Source organism: Spea bombifrons, chromosome 5, assembly GCF_027358695.1.
Source record: "Spea bombifrons isolate aSpeBom1 chromosome 5, aSpeBom1.2.pri, whole genome shotgun sequence".
In the NCBI taxonomy this organism is placed as follows: domain Eukaryota; kingdom Metazoa; phylum Chordata; class Amphibia; order Anura; family Pelobatidae; genus Spea; species Spea bombifrons.
The window spans coordinates 31,100,241-31,119,730 of NC_071091.1; the positions used below are offsets into that span (position 1 = coordinate 31,100,241).

At 39.8% G+C, this 19,490-nt stretch overlaps 1 protein-coding gene across 2 annotated transcripts; it reads right to left on the reverse strand.

The window, feature by feature from the left end:
- Positions 1 to 1,615: 1,615 nt before the first annotated feature.
- Positions 1,616 to 14,466, reverse strand: BFSP2 (beaded filament structural protein 2). Of its 2 annotated transcripts, none has more exons than XM_053466338.1 (7): positions 13,982 to 14,466; positions 7,437 to 7,519; positions 5,954 to 6,110; positions 5,532 to 5,693; positions 3,690 to 3,815; positions 2,740 to 2,960; positions 1,616 to 1,866 (listed from the first exon to the last, which is right to left on the reverse strand). In XM_053466338.1, the coding sequence occupies exons 1-7, from the start codon at positions 14,435 to 14,437 to the stop codon at positions 1,863 to 1,865; spliced, it is 1,209 nt and encodes a 402-aa protein (XP_053322313.1). In that variant the 5' UTR covers positions 14,438 to 14,466; the 3' UTR covers positions 1,616 to 1,862. The 2 variants fall into 2 exon arrangements, with proteins under 2 accessions (XP_053322313.1, XP_053322312.1); XM_053466337.1 differs by having other exon boundaries at positions 3,690 to 3,818.
- Positions 14,467 to 19,490: the final 5,024 nt, after the last annotated feature.

Here is a 19,490-nt window from a genome sequence, read left to right on the forward strand (position 1 = left end):
CTTTTATCATAATATGGACATCTAAACAGCTTTCCAACTCTAAGTGTGCTGTTACAGTCTTCTGTTAAATTGCTATACAAATTTGATGATTGTAATATAAAAATAAAACAGGGTGATCATTTTCATTCATGTTTACACAATACTTTTGTGTTACTGTATTATTAAGGAAGAAGTCTTTGCACTATATAAATAAAATATAATAATAACTTCTGTTTGGATCCATTACATATTTGAATTGATACCTTTAGGTCTTTAGAAACCTTACGCAATATAGGTATCATATATGTAACATGTGCATATAATTACATTAATCACTTGAGTTCCGTAGTTTGTCTAAAGCAGGGGTGGGGGACGTCTGGCCCATGGACCATATAAGGCCAGCAAAATCATTTGGTCTGGCCTGTTGGGCAAAAGAGTCAGCAACTGTGATCATGCCTGCCACTCTAGGTGGCTGGGCGACTCACGCTATTACTTCCGCAGTATTTGTGAATGAGTATCTGGATGAGGGAATTAATGAGTATCGGTGATTGAGTGAATAAATGAGTACCTGAATGAGTATCTGTGGATGAGGGAATTAATATTTGTGAATGATGGAATGAATGAATATGTGTATGTGATAGCATGGATGTGTAAGTGGAGGGCATGCATGGCACAGGGAGGATGTTTGAGGCAAGGATTGCACAGTGAGGCTGTTTGGGGGCAAAGATGGCAAGTCCTATGCTTTCAGTCTGGGTGCTAGGCAGGTCCTGTGGATGCAATCTGGGTGCCGGTGCTGACATGATACTAAATGGGGGGATGTCTGGGTGGCATAAATACACATTGTGAGGCTGTCTGGAGGCAATACATAATACTAAAAGGAGGGCTGGGATAAATTTACAATGTGGAGCTGGCTATGGGCAATACACAAGGGTGTGGGCGAAATGGGGTATTAATTCACAAGGGGAGCTGGCTGGGGGCATCAAATAAATGAATACTAAAGGGAAGGTGGGATAAATGTACAATGTGGGGCTAATTTTTAAGTTGACAATTTTGTATGGCGTTTGAATGATGTTATAAATATCCAAATGGCACTTGGCAGAAAAAAGGTTCCCCACCTCTGGTCTAAAGGGACACTGCAGTCATGTACATGATAGCTGAGTGGTACCTTTAAGTTGTCATGTGGTCCCCGCTGCAAATGTATGGAGCAATTCTACAGAATACCTCTTTTGTGCACCCCAATCTGTCTTGCATGGGATTTGCTCTAGTAAACACATCTCTTGCTGCCAGCACCCACAAGATATATTCGCCACTAACCAGCTCTCGCTCGGCAAAAGTTCCAGGTGAGCTATAACAAGATCCTTCCATCCTGTGGACATGTGTGAAACACACACCGTTTGATTTCAGTGGGAGCACTTTCCTGCCATTGATTGGCTGCCTGAAGCAACCAGTCAGTTCCACAGAAAGTAGCAGTAGGGCATGCATCACAATGAAATGCATGTACATTTGTACAATGCGTGCTCTAGGTAAAAATGTTGTTGCTTGGTTAATTACTAAACAACCGTGTGAACATTAGAAATATGCACCTTTTTAACATAATTAATGAGATTATATGCCAAATCATTGAATCAGTCAAACCTTTGGTTGTAGTCTTTCTTTTTTTATTAAGCAGAGTTTTCAATAGCAGGATTAAAATATGAAAAGGTACCTTGTCGAGTTTCCTTTTCTTTTCATTGCCTTTTGAAAATGATTAAATTAAATTTGTTAACTCCGTAAACTATTTAGCTTGAAATGCACACAAAATAACGACACAACTAAATGTAGATCCATCCTGCGAAACATTTGGTGGAATTCAATTCTTCTTAATCTGTTGACTTCTTAAAACATCATCTAAAATGGAAGGAAAAAAATATGTATTGTTCTATAAAAGACACTTTGTGCTTACATAGGACTGAAAAGACCTGTGGCCATAAACATATATCCTCAGTCATCAAATGTTTATTGTTGTCATTGGTTTGGGCTTGGGCTAAATGCATGGCCCTGGACAGCATCCTCAGGGCCTACCTCAAGGAGGTTATCTTCTGATCTTACCAATGGGCCAATTGAGCAGAGGTTCACCTGGGAGCCCAATCATCCATTAGGGAGATATGCCCCAGTAAAACGACACAGGTGCTGCCACCGTCCTTCACCTAGGCCAGTATATGCGACTGGTAGTTGAGCATATCTACCAAGTATCGGTATTTGTGACACAAATTTCTATGTCGATCTTTTCTCTGCTGGTGTCCCCCATTGTAGACGTCTGGCTGCTATAAGAGTATCACTCTTTAACACTATTAACACTAAAAATATCCATAATGACTATAAAACAACAGAAAAGTCTATACATTCAGTTGTTTTCACCTTTTCATCTAAACACCGTGCTGACTAAATATAAGTACACAAACCACACACCCTACAACATAAGTGTCTCTCTCTGGCATGGGCTGGCATATATCTATACACAAATATAGGGAATTTTGAATATTGAGGAAGAATAACACATATTTATTTAGCATTTGTGTTGGAAGGGTCAGATAAATTGACAAAACTAGAATTCAGATTTTTGTTATAGACTGTGTCTAAATGCTAGGTCATTGTCTGCTGTAAAAAAGCTAAAAAATAACACTGTCAAGTTACATTGGCATATAAATTTGGGCTTCTAATCATTTTCATTCATGCTCTCTTAATCTCACAGAAATACCCTTGACATTTTAGACATGGTACCTATTTTCCTCTCCATCCAGGATAGAATGATATGCTGCTATTTCCTTCTCAAGTTGAAGTTTCTTGGCAAGCAAGTGTTCCCTGTCTTTCTGATTCTGTTCTGTTTCACTTTTGATTTCTTCCAGTTCTGCTTCCAGCTTGGTGATCACTGAACCCAAGTTTTGGAGTTCAATATCATGCCAATGCTTAGCATCGTGTAGAGAATTCTCCAATCCTCTTTTCTGTAAGAAGAGTAATTTTCCATGTGATAATGAATAATACAATAACCAGAGCAGCACTGTATTATCTGGAACATATTTCGGTGATTATTTAATCGTAAATTAGACAGACTAGCCCTACATTTCAGTTATGAGAATACTTTCCCTGAACATGTCCATACTATTCTCATGTAGAAGAGTTGTGTACTTCTAAAAGAATATTATTGATGAAGCATGTATTTCAAATTATTTACATTTTACAACCAAGCATTCATAACTTGCTAGAGACGCAGCATTTACAAGCTACTTTTTTGAAAATGCAGTTTTTCCCCAAAAGTGAAGACACTATGAGGTTTATTCACTGGAATTCTGTTGGCAGGAAATTTGCAGGAGTAGTTATTTTAACTCCTCCGCTTCACTATTAGTGAAGGACCATCCCTGGCAGGTTTCTTTATTGTATATAATGAACATACAGGGCCAGCTGAGATCTCCATGTAGAAAAATCTCACTGCCATTGGCTATTAATAATGTACAGTGAAGTCAAGGAACAGAAACACAACTCTTTCTTAAGCTCTCCTGCCAGCTCTCCCTGAATATACCCATATTCGCTACAGTCAGTTAAAACCAACCTAGATGTCCATATAGAAAGACAAACCAAGTTGGGTGGAAGTGCATGTTCTTCAGAAGTTAAATGCTTAAAATAAGAGTAAGTATATTCAGGAACCAAGCTCTTGATGGAAAAATGGCACCCACCAATGTCCTCAGGGATTCTGTTTCTGCTTGAAGACTCTGTATTTTGCATGCAGTGTCATGAAATTCTTCTCTCAGACCCTCCACAACTTCTTCTTCTTGGCTCTTCACAGCTGGCAAGGCTGCTGACTGCTGATCACAAGAATAAAAATGCAACTTTGACAAAGAAATGAATGCTAAAGTGCCAGTGTCCTTGTATCAGGCACCCATTGAATGGTTAATTGATGTGTGCCCACAACAGAAGAATATGGAGAGATTCCTTCACACAGATGGCTTTAGATCCCAGGCCTATCTTACCTGTTATATTGATTTTTTACCATACATGCATGCTCTTTTTAGCCATGAGTAACGGCTGTTATGATAAAAGAGCTGAATATATTGATGTATTGGTGGCACTTTAGCATGTGCTCTACCTGCTCAGCTTGTGTTCTACTGGCTCATCCATGAAAATGAACATGATAAAATGCACGTGTCATTGGTTCACAATTTCAATAACACCAAAAAAACACTACATTTAGAGCAACGTATTCATTCAATAACAAATAACTCTTCACTTAGACTATTTCTTAAAATCTTCCAGCAAAAAAGACCTTGACTTTCACTTCTCATTTTACTTAGAATTTTAGTTTGTGCCTCTAGAGAAGATCGCTCAATGGACTGGGTGTGGTTTTCCTGGTGGTGGCATTGAATTGATGGAAACCTCATGCATTTAAATGGTCTTATGCCTGCCAATTATATTAGTGTATTAAGGAGCCTATTGCACACTCATTCAATAATGAGAACCAACAACATTCTGTCATAGCGTTTTATGTGAAGTAGTTTTAACCCAAACACCCATGGTAGCACCCTAAAAGATGGCACTGCTTCGTATGCATCAGAAAAAGTAACTGCAGTCTCTTTGTTTAATATTATGTTGCAATATGAATCTTTGTGAAACATCATTTTGGGGTTCACTTGCCACACATTAACTAATTATAAGTACTTTTAACTGTAACATTGTTTCAAAAGAGCAATTATAACTTCCGACAAGTGGCAGCAAAAGCTGCTTCAGATGGTAGAGCTTGAAACTACCTGCTTCAGGTGGTAGAGCACAAAAGCCAAAGGAACACATGCTAAAGTGGCACCTATGTGTTTTGTATTATATAAATCTGAAAATCTTGGCAGATGCTCAAGTAAAGACTCATTAACATCTGTGTTGGGTTATAGCTTCAATTTCAAGTATGGGTGTGCGTATACATATATGTCTCAACGCATAACATTTGATGGCACATACAAATCATCCAGCCTATCTAGTCTGCCCTCTTTTCCTGATGTAAGACTCAGGTCTTAATCAGTCCTTGATCTTGTCTTAAATTCAGGCTTTATGCCTATTACATGCATGCTTATATTCCCTTACTTTATTAGACTCTATCACTTCTGATGGGAGGCTATTTTATCTTTTTTTCCCTCTCAGTAAAGTAAAACTTCCTTACATTAAATCTGAATCTTTGACCCTCCAGTATTAGACTTCTGGTTCTAACATTTCTAACATTTCTAACATTTCTCCTCCTTCCCTATACTTTGTTAAATCTCTAAGTATTTAAATGTTCGTATGACCTCTTACTCTACTTTCCCCAAACTATTCATATTGAGTTAGTCATTCTTGAATACAATATATACAGCCTGAACTTGAATCTGGTTTGGTATAGTGACTCTAGAAGCAGACTTTTGCAAGAATTTGACCTGGTCCAAAAGTCTTAGTTATGCTTCAGTTATGTATTTTCCACGGAGATTGTCTGTAAATGACATAGCATTGAGGTATCATTGTGTATAACATCAGTTACTGTAATTGTACAAACCACTTACTTTAGTTTGGAGGAGGGCACCCGTTTCAGCACGGTTCTTCTCAATGTCTTTTTCCCAATGAATCCTGATGGTCTCCAAAATGTCATCAAGTCCTGTACCAATAGGAGCATCCACTTCTTCCAACTGAGTTCCAGCCAGCTGTCTGTACAACATTTTCACATCCTGAAAAATATACAGAATATTGTATTGATTACATTTTTCCATAGCAGTTGTAGCTGCTTCTTTAGACAGCAGTACTTAGCTCACACCATGTATGAGGGTTAGGAGTGCCAGTAGCATGACATAGGCCGGATTTTTGTTGAATTTGTATATGTCTTTGTGTGTCAATGTTGCCAAGGAAGATCAGAAGCCATGTGTCGAGGGGCCCCATTAAGTTTTTAGTTTGGCACCTCTCTCAACACTCACAAAACACCTTTCCTTACCTCCTCATGGTTCTTTGACAGCAAAGCAAGGTCTTCCTTCATGCTCTCTATCTGACTTTCCAGGTCCATTTTAGTCAAATTTGCATCATCAATCACCTTATACAAGGAACGTATTTCTTCTTCAACTGCTTTTCTAAAAGGCTGCTCATTCTCATACCTACAATAGAATGAGCATTGAAGTTTGCATGGGGATGGCTTATTCACTATCTTCTTTTATATATTGTATTGACTTATATTAATTTATATGATGCATTCATGCAGCAATATTTTTATATCTAGATCCTCTTACAAACAGTAGTAACTTTACCGTCCCTCTTCAAAGTTAGTCTTTCTTTCAAAAGCACATGGGTATAAACATTATACTAATCAATACACAAATATTAATGTGTGTGCATTGTGTACATTATAGTTTTAAATTATTTTTTTATTTTTGAATTTGTTTTTATATTTCCACTTAAGACTCAAGATCTTTTGAGTGTTTTTAGCAAGACCAAGGCTAATACAAATATCTGTATGGGTTCTGTATAGCACTTCAACCTTCAGTAAGAAACTAATTTTAGGTAATTAACGTAGACAGTTTATAGTCCAAGCTGTTTATGCCTCTTAGCACAAACCATAAAAAGTGTAATTTACTGATCTGTTGATCGTGAATGTGGAAAACTTTGCCAGTGTGTTGTATACTCAATGATGCCATTTACAAGGCTAACAAGTGATTTATTATTAATTCCCTGTGGTGGGATGACAACTAATTCTGATTATTTGTAGCTTAGAACCTCAGGGATGCTATAAGAAAAAGTGCCTTGTTCTCCTACACAAACAAGCCTCAGATATGAAATAATGTTCGTACTGTTCCCTGGAATGAATTACATTAACATACGTGTTATTTCTAGGCATACATTTAACATATTTGTACATAAACACCTTCATATGTACATGGAAATGGAAAAATAAAAAGAGATATTATGATTTGTGTTCTCTGTTACATTCATGTATTAGTAACATTTCTTTGCATTTACCAGGAATGATCAAATATTCTCTGAAACACTGAATATTTTGTCAAAACCTATTTATTTATCATCTAAGGTTTTGTGTTTCTGGATCAGGCTGTGCGTGGTTACATTTTATATTTTAAGGCATGTTCAGGGTAGCACTCATTATCAACATTTACCTACATTTTATATATGGTTTTATATACAGTTCAGTTATATTACTGGGCAAAAAACAATAATATTGCTCTCACGTGTAACATGTCATTTTGATTTGAATTTAATAAAACAGAACTGAAATTAATAAACAAAGACTGGCTTTTTCGGTGCAAACAACAAATCACATATGCACCAAAAGTGGGCCCCTAATACCTGAGTCTGCTTTACTCAGTGGTGGGACCTTCTTATTAATGCTGATTTAGACAATGAAATCACATCCAAGCACAGAGATAGTCTTTTCTAGGAGCAGTATAGTAGGTATTGAATTGCTGTATCACCTCTCTTTGAAGTCTTCAGCACATGCTTGAATATTCTCTGTCTGCAGCATAAGACGAGCATTCTCCAAAACAGCATCTCCCACCTAGAAAAGTGCAAAAATGTCATAATAATGATATTTATGATAATATTCATCGCCAGGAAACACCTTTTCTAATGTGCCTAGGTGCTGGCTAGAGTGCTGTGCTGTGGGGCCTTACAGTCATCTATTTTTTTGTTTATATTTGTTTCATTAAAGGTTCTTCACAAACAAAATTGCACACCTAACTGCACGTGAGTCCACCACATGCTTAGCCCCTGTAAGATACAATCTCTGCTAATTTTGCCCATGCACAGTTTCTAGTTTGGACATTGAGCATGCACTCATGAGCATTCCACCAGCAATGTATTTTGACATGTCCAAGGGTCAGTCGTCTACCTGCTGACCTATTGAGTGATCTACCCCTGCCATATACCACTGCCCAGTGGGTTGGTTACAAGGGACATCTCCAATCTCCCTAGCTAGTCCATTTACATAATGGAGGACTGTGCAAAATGAGCACAGTCTCTACAGACTGACTTAAAAGGCAGAGCACCAGGATTTGAAGCCATATCCCATCACACTAAGTGAGCAAAGCGGTCGCAGAGGAGGCAGCTGGGTGCACTGCCATGAGTCAGATCTAGGTCAGCACACAAGGTGAATACACTCCTGGTTGCTAGTTCCAACAATAGGAACAATGGCCAGAGCAGTTGGGGCATAGTAAGTGTAATTTTATGGAACTTTCCAGCAATTTTGGAATCGTTGGCAACTTTGTGCTACGGTTGGCAGTTTCAGGCTAGTGTGCAAATGGCACAGTCAGCCATTTGGGGGACACACTTTAGTAGTGCCTAAAAAAATCAAATAAATCCTAAATTTGTATATGTAATGGGCTCAAAAGTCAACGGAGCAGTTGGCCCAAGTCTATGTGTGTTTGTGGGAGACAAAATGGGCTTTATTGAGAGGGGAAGATACAAAATAAGCAGGTAATTTAACTTAGTTAATTGTGAGTTTCTAGCAGCAAGCCTGCAAGAGCTAGACCAAAGTCCAAGTCACCATTTCAAGCTTGCATTTGTACTTGCAGAACATGGCTGGATTACAACTGTAACATTGTGTATGGGTAATAATATATGTAACAACCTAATATGGGTCTCCTGATTAAATAAGCACAGATCAAGGACAATATTGTACCTGTCTCCTTTGTATGTTTGTTACAAACTGTGTACCAAAGGTTTACGCAGCAGATTTACCTTAATCAAATGTGAGCAGTGTAGAATCGCATTGTGCAAATTAGTTCTACTTCTTATTTATATTTAGTGGAGTATCATGTGCATGAAATGGGTGACATACTACTGGAATTTTAAGTGCAAAGTCTGAAGCATTTTTGTCACGTTGGAGGAACTTATTCAGAAGTAACCTACATATCATAAAGACCGATAGCCAAGGAACAATAAGTTGTGCTACCTCATGGGGTCTTCTGCTCCTTTGATGTCAGACTTTAAGTAAGTGTAAATATGACACTGGCTCATACACATGTATTGTGTTTAAACGGCTTTTCCTATTTATTGTTGATTTGTTCTAATTCATAGCGTGGAATAGTCACATATTGCAGCAAAATACAATGATGGGAAAAATTTGCCTCCTAACTAATCCGAACTCCACAGCCTCGCATACTCACCACTCCTTCAAATCCAAATAAATTGACTTCTGTTATATGGCTATGGGGCAGTAATAGCTTTCATCTCATAAAAAGAGCACAGCAGACAATACTGTTATTTGTCAAGTACTTTGCATCATAAATCATTGGTTATTACAAAGAAGCCATGGCAGAATTGTATATGATTAATCTGGTTCTGTAGCACTTTCATCTGTTTCCTAATAAAACAGCCGTGTATGCAATATATGCTAGATTTCCAATGATTGGAAGTTGTGTTTAATGGATTTGCAAAATTAGTAGTGGAACACAGTTTACTAGAGCAGAATGGGCAAAATAATTTGGTAGGTTGACTTACGAGATGCAAGTTGATATTTATGCACAAAATCAACTTGTTTTCTCAAGATTTTTTCAAGAAAAAAGCTTGTAACTTTTGTGGAAATGTTGTAAAGGAAGAATGCTTTCAAGAATAGACGTGTTAAAAGTTAATTTTTTTTATAATTTAACAAAATGCAAAGTGAATGAACAGAGGAAAAATTTAAATCAAATCAACCAAGCACCATTTGCCTTCAAAACAGCATCAATTGGACAGAAAATTTGAAAACCCCTGTCTGCTTTGAAATCTCTGTCTGGGAGACACTTTGCTGATCTTGTGTCTTTTTGCTGTGCTCAGTCTTGCCATGGTGTATGACTTTTGACATTAAACTGTCTTCAGCAACCTTACTATGTTAGTGAGTCAGTTAACAATTGTTTTTCAACCTACATATTAAATTGATGATCATTAGCACCTGTTCGGTATACAGTAATTGTTTAATCATGCACCTAACTATATTCCTATAAATCTCCGACTTTATGCAAGTGTATCTAGAAGAATTGGTGGTGTTTTGAAGCCAAATATTGATTTGATTTAGATTTTCTTCTGTTCCCTCACTATTCTGCCTCACTTAACAAAGCTGTGAGATATGGGTTCCTGAGACCAACTGCTAAGTCTGTATTGACCAGTACTCACACAATGAAAGTTCAGCAGACAGTGTCAACTCAGCAAAACTGACATGTAGAAGAGGATCTCAATAAAGTTTTTAATCTTCAGGCTGACAATCCTTGAAAATATGTACAGATATGCAGACTTAGCAGTTGGTCTCAGGAACCCATATCTCACAGCTTTGTTAAGTGAGGCAGAATAGTGAAACGACAGTAGTTCTTGCTAACAAATCACATAAAAATGGCTGCTACCAGACAGTATAGTTAACAGCACAGAATCTACCGGAAAGGGGAGGGGTTAGCTGAATACAACCTGACTAAGGGAGCCCAACAGGGACAAATAACATACTAGCCAGTAGCAAACAGCATATAAATCAAAATACAAAATAAACCATGAGACATGACACTCACAATAAACTAGTAATAAGTCTATTTTTAAAAGCATTCCCATTTGTTCTCTCATTTTTTGTTATATATATATCAATATTCATCAGTTTATTATGCAGTAAGTGTCAGTTAGTTGAATGTATCAATGGGAACAAAGTTTGACTTTGTCTAACCTCTGGCTAATCTCTTGTAACACTGAATCTCCTGCTGCTCTCTCCTATGGTGGCCTCCACCTCACTCACATTCCCAGATCTGATGACAGGAAGGGTGGTGGCGTAGGCCTCCTACTCTCCCCAACCTGTACTTTTCAACCCTCTGCTCAATCACTCTCTTTCTCCTCATTTGAAGTCCATGCTATCTGACTATTTAATCCCATCTCCTTATGCATAGCTGTTATATACTGTCCCCCTGGCCCGGCTAATATCTTTCTTGACCACTTTTCCTCATGAGTGCCTCTCTTTCTTTCCTCTGATATTTCTTCTGTTATCCCTGGGTACTTCAACATCCCAGTTGACACCCCATTAAGCCCCATGGCTTCAAAATTCCTTTATGTTTCCTCCTCTTTTGATCTCATATTTTCCACCTCTCCCTCACTACTGGATCTGTCCCATCCTCCTTCAAGCATGCTACCATTACTCCAATCTTGAAAACGCCCTCCCTTGACCCGACTAATCTGTCCAATTACCGTCCCATCTCCCTACTTCCCCTCACCTTTAAGCTTCTTGAAAACATTGTTTATGCCCAATTAACTAAGTTTCTTGATTCCAACTCCCTACTTGACCCTCTTCAATCTGTTTTTCGCCCTTGACACTCTACTGAGACCGCTCTTACTAATGTTACAAATTGACCTACTCACTGCTAAATCCAAAGGCCACTATGGCTTTTGACACTGTGGACCACCCTTTTCTCCTTCAAACTCTTCATGTTCTTGGCCTCAGTGACACTGTTCTCTCCTGGTTCACTTCCTACCCCCCTGATCGTACTTTCAGCGTCTCTGTCTCCAGTAACACTTCCCCTCCCCTCCCCCTCTGAGTCGGGGTACACTAAGGCTCAGTCCTAGGACCCCTTCTGTTCTCTCTTTACACTTCCACAATTGGCAAACTAATCTCATCCTTTGGCTTTCAATACCACCTGTATGCTGATGACACCCAGCTCTATCTATGCTCTGCTGATCTCTCTCTCCCTCTGATCTCTCTCCCTCTGTCTTAGATTGTCTTAGAAACTTCACATTTCCTGAAATTGAATCTCTCCAAAATGGAACTTCTCATCTTCCCTCCAACGCTAAGTTTTCCCCCATCAGTTTCCCTCAATGTTAACAGTGCTATCATCTCCCTATCTCCTCATGCCTGCTGGCTTGATGTCACCCTTGACTCCGACCTTTCAGTCTGTCTCTAAAAACTGGCGTCCCATTGCCCGCATCCGTCCCTTCCTAACACAGCATGCCACTAAGGCTCTTGTCCATGCCCTTATGATCTCCCGCCTTGATTATTGTAATTCTGTCTTAGCTGGTCTCCCATGCAACCGTCTCACCCCTCTGAAATCCACCATGAATGCTGCTGCCAGACTTATCTTCCTCTCCCATTGCTTCACTAACACCTCTCCCCTCTGTCAGTCTCTTCACTGGCTGCCTGTGCGCTTCAGGATTAATTTCTCTAAATACACTCCTCACCGGTCTCTTCGCTTATCCAATGATCTCCTTCTATACTCTCTAGCTATCATGCAAGCTTGCAAGTTTTCTCAAGGGCTGCTCCTGTCCTCTGGAATGCCCTCCCCCGGCCTATCCGTCTTTCCCCCTGCCTTTTATTGCTTAAAAAAATCCCTCAAGACCCACTTCCTTAAGGATGCTTACAACAAAGCCCTCCCATATTCCTTTAGCTCACCTTTCCTAGTCCCTCTCCTGCAATACTTTTAATAGTGTTGCTGGTCTATCCCTAACAACGGCACTTTTACCTATTGTGTATTACACCCTAAATCGCTCTAGATTGTAAGCTTGTTTGAGCAGGGCCCTCCTCACCTGTTGTCTCTGTAAGTCAAATTGTTATGTTACATACTACTTGTTATGTCCTGTCCACCCATTGTACAGCGCTACAGAATTTGATGGTGCTATATAAAACAATAAACAATAATAATAAAAATGATATGATACGTGGTGAATGCATCAGTAGATAAAACTGAATAAAATTAAAAGACAAAAAGAAAGGAATCAACAAGAAGAAATTTAGACGACTGTGTAAACTATAATGTAATAAAATATGTTTTGTTTTGTTACATTTATATGTTGTCTTAGCGCGGTCTTTTTCTAGTTTAACTATAGTGTGTTAGGGAGGGCCTTTAAAAGTGAACCTGTAAATGTAAGAGGGCATATCTCATCAAAACATCAGCACTACTGTGACATTGTGTTAAGCTAAAGAAGGTGTCTGTGGGACATTTGAGGTATATCAAATATATCTGATAACAGTACATGTTCCATGAAATACAAATCATGCCTTGTGTGTGTATTATGCAAGTATCTCTTGAAAATAATCAGATTAAATGAATTCAGCCCATTTTATGCCATGTTCATACTCTCTGTCCCGAGAGGTCTGAAGTAGATCTTCCATAAATTCCACCTTAGTTTAGGAGTGCACGTCTGCTTCCAATAAAGTGATATGGTAGCGATAGCAGCTTTTAAAAAATGAATGGTCAGTGATTTCTTATAGGAGGAGGTGGTGTATAGTGTAAGAGCACAGATTGTGGGATAGCTTGGAAATCCAGATTGTCCAGATTGTGGGCAAAAATGATGTAACTCCATCGGACCTCTATACCAGCATGACATAACTTTGTATGAGACTCTTGAAGTTTTCTCGAAATGGAGCATTTATGATTGAGCAGAATAATTTTGTCCCACTGTTTATCAGGTTTTGTGGTTCCCAACTCTCTTTCCCATAACCTAATATAATAACACAGTTATTTGATCAGTAACGAGAAGTTTATGAATTTGAGATATCACATGAGTGGGGGTTCATTTTGAGTGCAGAGCATTTCAAACGGTCTGAGTTCTAAAGGTAAAGTGTATGATTTTTTAGGAAGTGTACGTTTGCTCCAAGGCTTAAGCATAACACTCACACTCAATATTTTATAGAAATTAGTATCTAAAAGTTGAGATACGTCCAGAGTGATCCTTACTCCTAAATAGGTTAAGCATTTTTCACTATTTAAATGGGAGTCTATTTTTGGCTTCTGTGACTATTGTTTACAGTAAGATTATGTTTAGTATTTCAGATTTTGAAAAGTTAATCTTAAAATTTAATATGAATCTGAATTTCTGAAAACTTAGGGTGATATGCTCTAAAGAGGTTAAGGGCTCTGTCAGAGCGGTGACAATCAACCATGGCAACTCCCTTAATGTTAGGGTTAGTTCTTATATATTTGTCACAGTGTAATCTTTACAATACCTATATTCTCGTTTTACACCAGTGGATGTAACTATTAAGTTGGTATAGTAATGTTAAATATCTGTCAACACTTACTTGATGGTAGATGTTCTCCCAGTTCTCCCTGAGAGACCCCCAGCTGCTTACGGTTGAAGACTTCCTGTCCAAGTATACCCTGATGTGCTCCTCCAGCTCTCGGTTGACCTGTTCCAAAGCTCTCACTTTCTCTATGTACTCCACCAGGCAGCCATTCAGAGACTCAAATGTGGGAGCTCTTCCTCTCTCCAATCCTTGGGTTACTGGAACAGGGGGGCCACAGCTACGCAATCCCTGCATGAAAACACTACTGATTCCCAATGCTCGTCTGGACACTCTGGTGCCAAGACTACTGAGACCTCCAGTTGGGACACTGCCTACATACACTCCAGGAGGCCTTGGGAAGTTACTGGCACTGCCAACGCTTACCCTACGATTGGTAACCCCAGAACACTCTGCAGTAGACAAAGGGGGCTGTTGCCCCAATATAGAAGATCTACGCCTTGGTAAAGGCATTGCTGCAGTTGAAACCCACCACACTGTCCCTACTCTCAAACACACTGGATTCCCTTCTCAACGTTAGGTTGTTTGTTTTTTGTTGTTATTGCATTTTTAGGACTGAGGCTTGTCATGTGCGCTTCTGGAACATTGTGTTTGTACTGATTATCATGAAGAATTCAGTTTCATTGTTTTCTGGTATTTACTACATCAGCAGTTTCTTACAGGACAACTCTATTGTATATAATGTTTTTTGGAATTTATTAAAAGGGACCACGAGTACTAATCACACTTACCAGTATGTGAACTGTGTGTGAAGATTATTTATCACATCTTTAAATTTAGCATGGCTGTGATACTATGTGCGCTTTTTATACACAGTGTAAAATCTGTACAAATCCAAGATTATTGAATGATATAGTATACTCAGATCATTTTAATCCTTCAAGTACAAATAATGATAACTAATGATGGGCAGATCTAGGGGGGCAACGAGGCAATTGTCCCTTCAAGAAAGCTGGCATGATGATTTACAAATAGGGATTGTCACGTTCTGCCCAGGCTGCGGAGCTGCATATCTGTCCTGCTTTAGTTTCCCTGCTTTGCTTTGATCCATTCCTGGATTTCCTTTTGCTTTGTTCTATTTTCCATTCCTTGCTTCTGCTCCAGCTCTTTGCTTCAGCTCTGCTTCCTTTATTAGGTGTTCCCCACCCAGGGCCGGCCGAAGACTTAACGCCGCCTGGGGCGAAGTTTAAAACGCCGCCCCCCCCCCCCCGAGGGGGGCATTTTAAACTTCGTCTCCCCCCCCCGGTACTTACCTTTAAACAGTCCTGCGGCGAGTCTCCCTGCTCTGCCACGGTGCCGGCTTGTAATGCTGAGCGGCGGAAATTGACGTCACTTCCGGCGCTCTGCATTACAAGCCGGCACCGGGACCGAACAGGGTGACTCGCCGCAGAGGAGAGAGAGAGAGAGGGGCGCCGAGCGGGTAAGCGAAAACCACTCGGTGCCCCTCTCTCCTCCGCTTCAAAAAAAAAAAAAAAAAAAGCGCTTGGGGCAATTGCCCCAGTCTGCCCCATTATAGGGCCGGCCCTGTCCCCACCTGTGTGTTCTGTTTGTCTCAGTCTGCAGTCTAAGGTATGTCTCAGTGCTGTGTGTTTGGTTTACATGTGTGGTTTGTTTTGTATCTTTGTCTGCAGGGATTAGCGTTAGGACCCACCGCCATTGGAGTACTTTGGCGTAGTGGTGGGCTAAGCATACTATGGCCATATCATGTGACGGAATCTCCAATAGTTATCTTGTAGTCCTAGGCTAGTTTCTGTATTCGTGTTTGTCTGTCTCTTATGTACCTTTGCCCTTTTTCCTTGAATCATCTGAGGATTCCGGTTCCTCTCTCCTCTCCCAATGTCCCAGTTAAGATTTCCTATCCTTGCTTAAAGGAAGAAGCGTCCGAGGGTTCCGGCTCCTCACTCCTTCCCCTGTGTTCCTTGCCTTCTTCCCTGTCCTTTGTTGTGCCCTGTAACATGTATGTCTTGTCTGGTTATGTTTATTCCTTGTCTTGTGCCCTGTTTATACCTTGCGCTATTCATGTCATGTTTCTAGCCACTTCTCGTGTATATCTTATATCATGTTTCTTGCCTGGTCTCCCTTTCCCTTGCTTGTTATGTGTCTGCTATATTAACCTTTGCCTAGCTTCCATTCTCCCAGCCTGCAGCATCCTTCACGTGATTCATGTGTTATGCTTTATGCCTGCTCCAGGGTGCCTGCAGGATATATCTTCGCTTTGTTCTGGACTACATCCACTGCCATATCAGGGCGCTGGTGTTTGGCTGCATTTCCCTAGGTGATCATCACCTGGGCGAGTGTGGTCACCCTGCAACCAGGCCCTGCCCAGACTCCACTACTGCATCGTGACTCCTGCATACAACCATCGGGCGCGCAGGGTCCTTCCAGTCATCTGCTTGGACCCAGTCCGTGACAGGGATAAAGGGGTAAGTCCTGAGTCCCGGACTAACCTTTTTGTGGCCTTGGTTTTGAGAAGGAGGCAAGGTTGAGCGAGGTTGGGATGGATTGCGTAACATTGCATTGCATGACCCCGCAAGGGTAGCACGGCAGCAAGCTGCATGAAAGGCAAGCTGAAGACAGGTAAGTAAAGTTTGTGTGTGTGTCTGTCTGGGTTTGTGTGTCTTCCTGTATTTGTCTGTATTTGTCTTTCTGCTTGGGTACGTGTGTCTGGGTATGTTAGCTTATGTGTCTGGGTATGTTTGCGTGTGTATGTGTCTAGGTATGTTTGTTTGTGTGTCTGGGTATGTTAGCCTTTGTATGTGTGCTTCTTGATATGTTAGTTTATGTGTATCTGGTTATGTTAATGTCAGTGTCTATGTGCATATGTGTTATTGTGAGTGTCCACTTGTGTTAACACAGTGTGTGTGTTAGTGTGGGTACCTGGGGGTGCGTGTGTTACTGTTTAATGTCTAGTTGTGCTAGCGTGACTGTCTGGATGTGTATGAGTGTGTATACATGTGTGTTAGTGTTTAGTGACTTGTGTTAGTGTCTGTGTGCTTGTGAGTTAGTATGTCTAGTTTATTAGCGCATGGATCTGTGTGTTAGTGTGAGTGTCTGGGCACATTAACTTGAGTGCTGGGGTGTGTGCTAGTGTAAATGTCTGGATATGTGTGGTCATGTCAGAGTATGTTAGTGCGTGTGAGTGTGTGTACATGTATGGTAGTGTTGAGTGCCTGGTCATGTTAGTGTAAGCCAACTGTAAAGCCTGGTGGGGTAATGGTATGGGGCCGTTCTTAATGATTCAGCATACCAAGACGTTTTTTGCATCTTTGTGAGAACAGTTTGGGAAAGGCCTTTTTCTGTTCCAACATGACTGTTCCCCAGTCCACAAAGCAAGGTCCATAAAGACATGGCCCGAGCTGAAGAACTTGCCTGGCCTGCACAGAGCCCTGACTTTAACCCCATCAAACACATTTGGGATGAACTGGAACAGCGATTGTGAGCCAGGCCTTCTTGTCCAACATCAGTGTCTGACCTCAGAAATGCTGTACTAGATGAATTGGCAAATATCTCCACAGAAACCCTGGGAAATACTGTGGACAGCGTTTCCAGAAGAGTGGAAGCTTTTATAGCTGCAAAAGGGAGGCCAACTACATATTAATGTCTATGTATTTAAAATGCAATGCCAAAGAAGTCCCTCCTGGTGTAATGGTCAGGTGTCCCAGTAAGTTTGTCCGTATAGTGTACCTGTAACTTCTGAAACTGTAGGTTCTGTAGTGTTAAACATCATGTCAACTTAAGTCTACATAACTTGAGGTGTCATAGTTAACCTACTCTTCTTACATACTGGAAGTAAAATATAATTTATGCAGAACATCCAAACTTTCCAATCAAGCCACCTGTGTAGGTGTGTAAATTACATTCACTAAATTTCAGGACCTCAACACAGTGATAGGCTGTCTTGAGTTATAATGGATCAATCACTAGCTCAAAGTGTGTGATAGATCCACCTGTTCTAATTAAAAAGCCACCTGTTCCTCTGTGTGCTGCTAGGTGTCAAATAGACAGAACTTGCAAAATGTAATGCGTAGGATTTTTAATGAATCAGTCAGAATTGAAAAGGAAGTAAGACACTATAGATTTCTCATTTCTAACTAACATGATGGGGCTTTTCTGTAAAAAGTAATTCTCGGGCTAACCTTGAAAAGATCGCCATGCTGCTTCGACCATTCCATTGGCTGCTATGCATATAAGACCACTTATGAAGCTATGTATCCAAATCCTTTTTCTATACATGGCCCCCAGTAGATAAATTTTAAAACCTATAAAAATCATTCAGTGTTTGGTTGGTTTGTTTCTTGTGATTTTGTCTAAATAGATATAAGCTACTTACCATTTCTGTCACTTTCTCCTGGAACCCTTGAAGCATCATCTCATTTTATTTAATTGGACTTTCAAGTAAACAGATGCCAAAGTAATATATTTAATTCTTAATTGCACATAACTGCATACACTTATAAAGAAATATGTTTTGAATATTGAGAACGTCTGTCCAATATTATAATATTATAAAATACACCTCTATTCCTTCAGAAGTATTAGTGTACTACTGTTCACTACTAATGATGTCATAACTGCTGCAACGAGCCCTTCTGCATGCACTCGCTTGCTACCATAGAAAATAACCCCATGGTGGTGCTTTCTACAGTTCCATTCTGAATTTTGCAGTCCTTTATTTAGAGACTTGGTACTGCATCCCGCATGACTGCGACAGTCCTAGTTTGCAGCTGGTATGTTGGTTGACATGTTCGAGGCCTAATTAACCTGTTCATTCCCCGTACTTGCCATATGGTGTTAGAGACCACATTTTAAACTTTATACCAGTTTGCAGCTGGTATGGCGGTTGACATGTTCGAGGCCTAATTAACCTGATCATTCCCTGTACTAGCCATATGGTGTTAGAGACCACATTTCAAACTTTATACCACTTTTCTTATATACAGAACTCCTACTAAGATCTGCAATCAAGTTTACTAATTCATATTTTGTATTATTATGCATGTATTTTCCTGTATATGTACCAAATATGTATTTTGGGGACATTGTTTCTTTTTTAGCTAAATGTTGTTTACCTTGGGAAAGTACATTCCTTTATCTTGATCCCCCCTTTCCTCCCTCCCTCCTTTCCTCGCTCCCTCCTTTCCTCCCTATAACAATAACCCTGCCCCTTTTGTAACCTTAAAACTACCTTTTCTTTTCAACTCCTGCTGTGTCTGCATGTATTAATGTATATTTATTATGTATGTGTTAACTTCCCCAATTAAATTGTACAGAGCTGCGTAATTTGTTGGCGCTTCATATATAAAAGGTAATAACAGAAATGGTATATTTTTTTCTCATCACTGATAATTACTCATCTCAAAATTACTTTAAACAACCTACACACTTGCTTATAGGACTGTTGGGATGCAATTTCAACTGTAAAACACATCACAGCAGGAGCCATATTTATTTGTATACATTTGAGCAAACACATTACCGCGATTTGCGTGAGCAATAAAACAAAAAC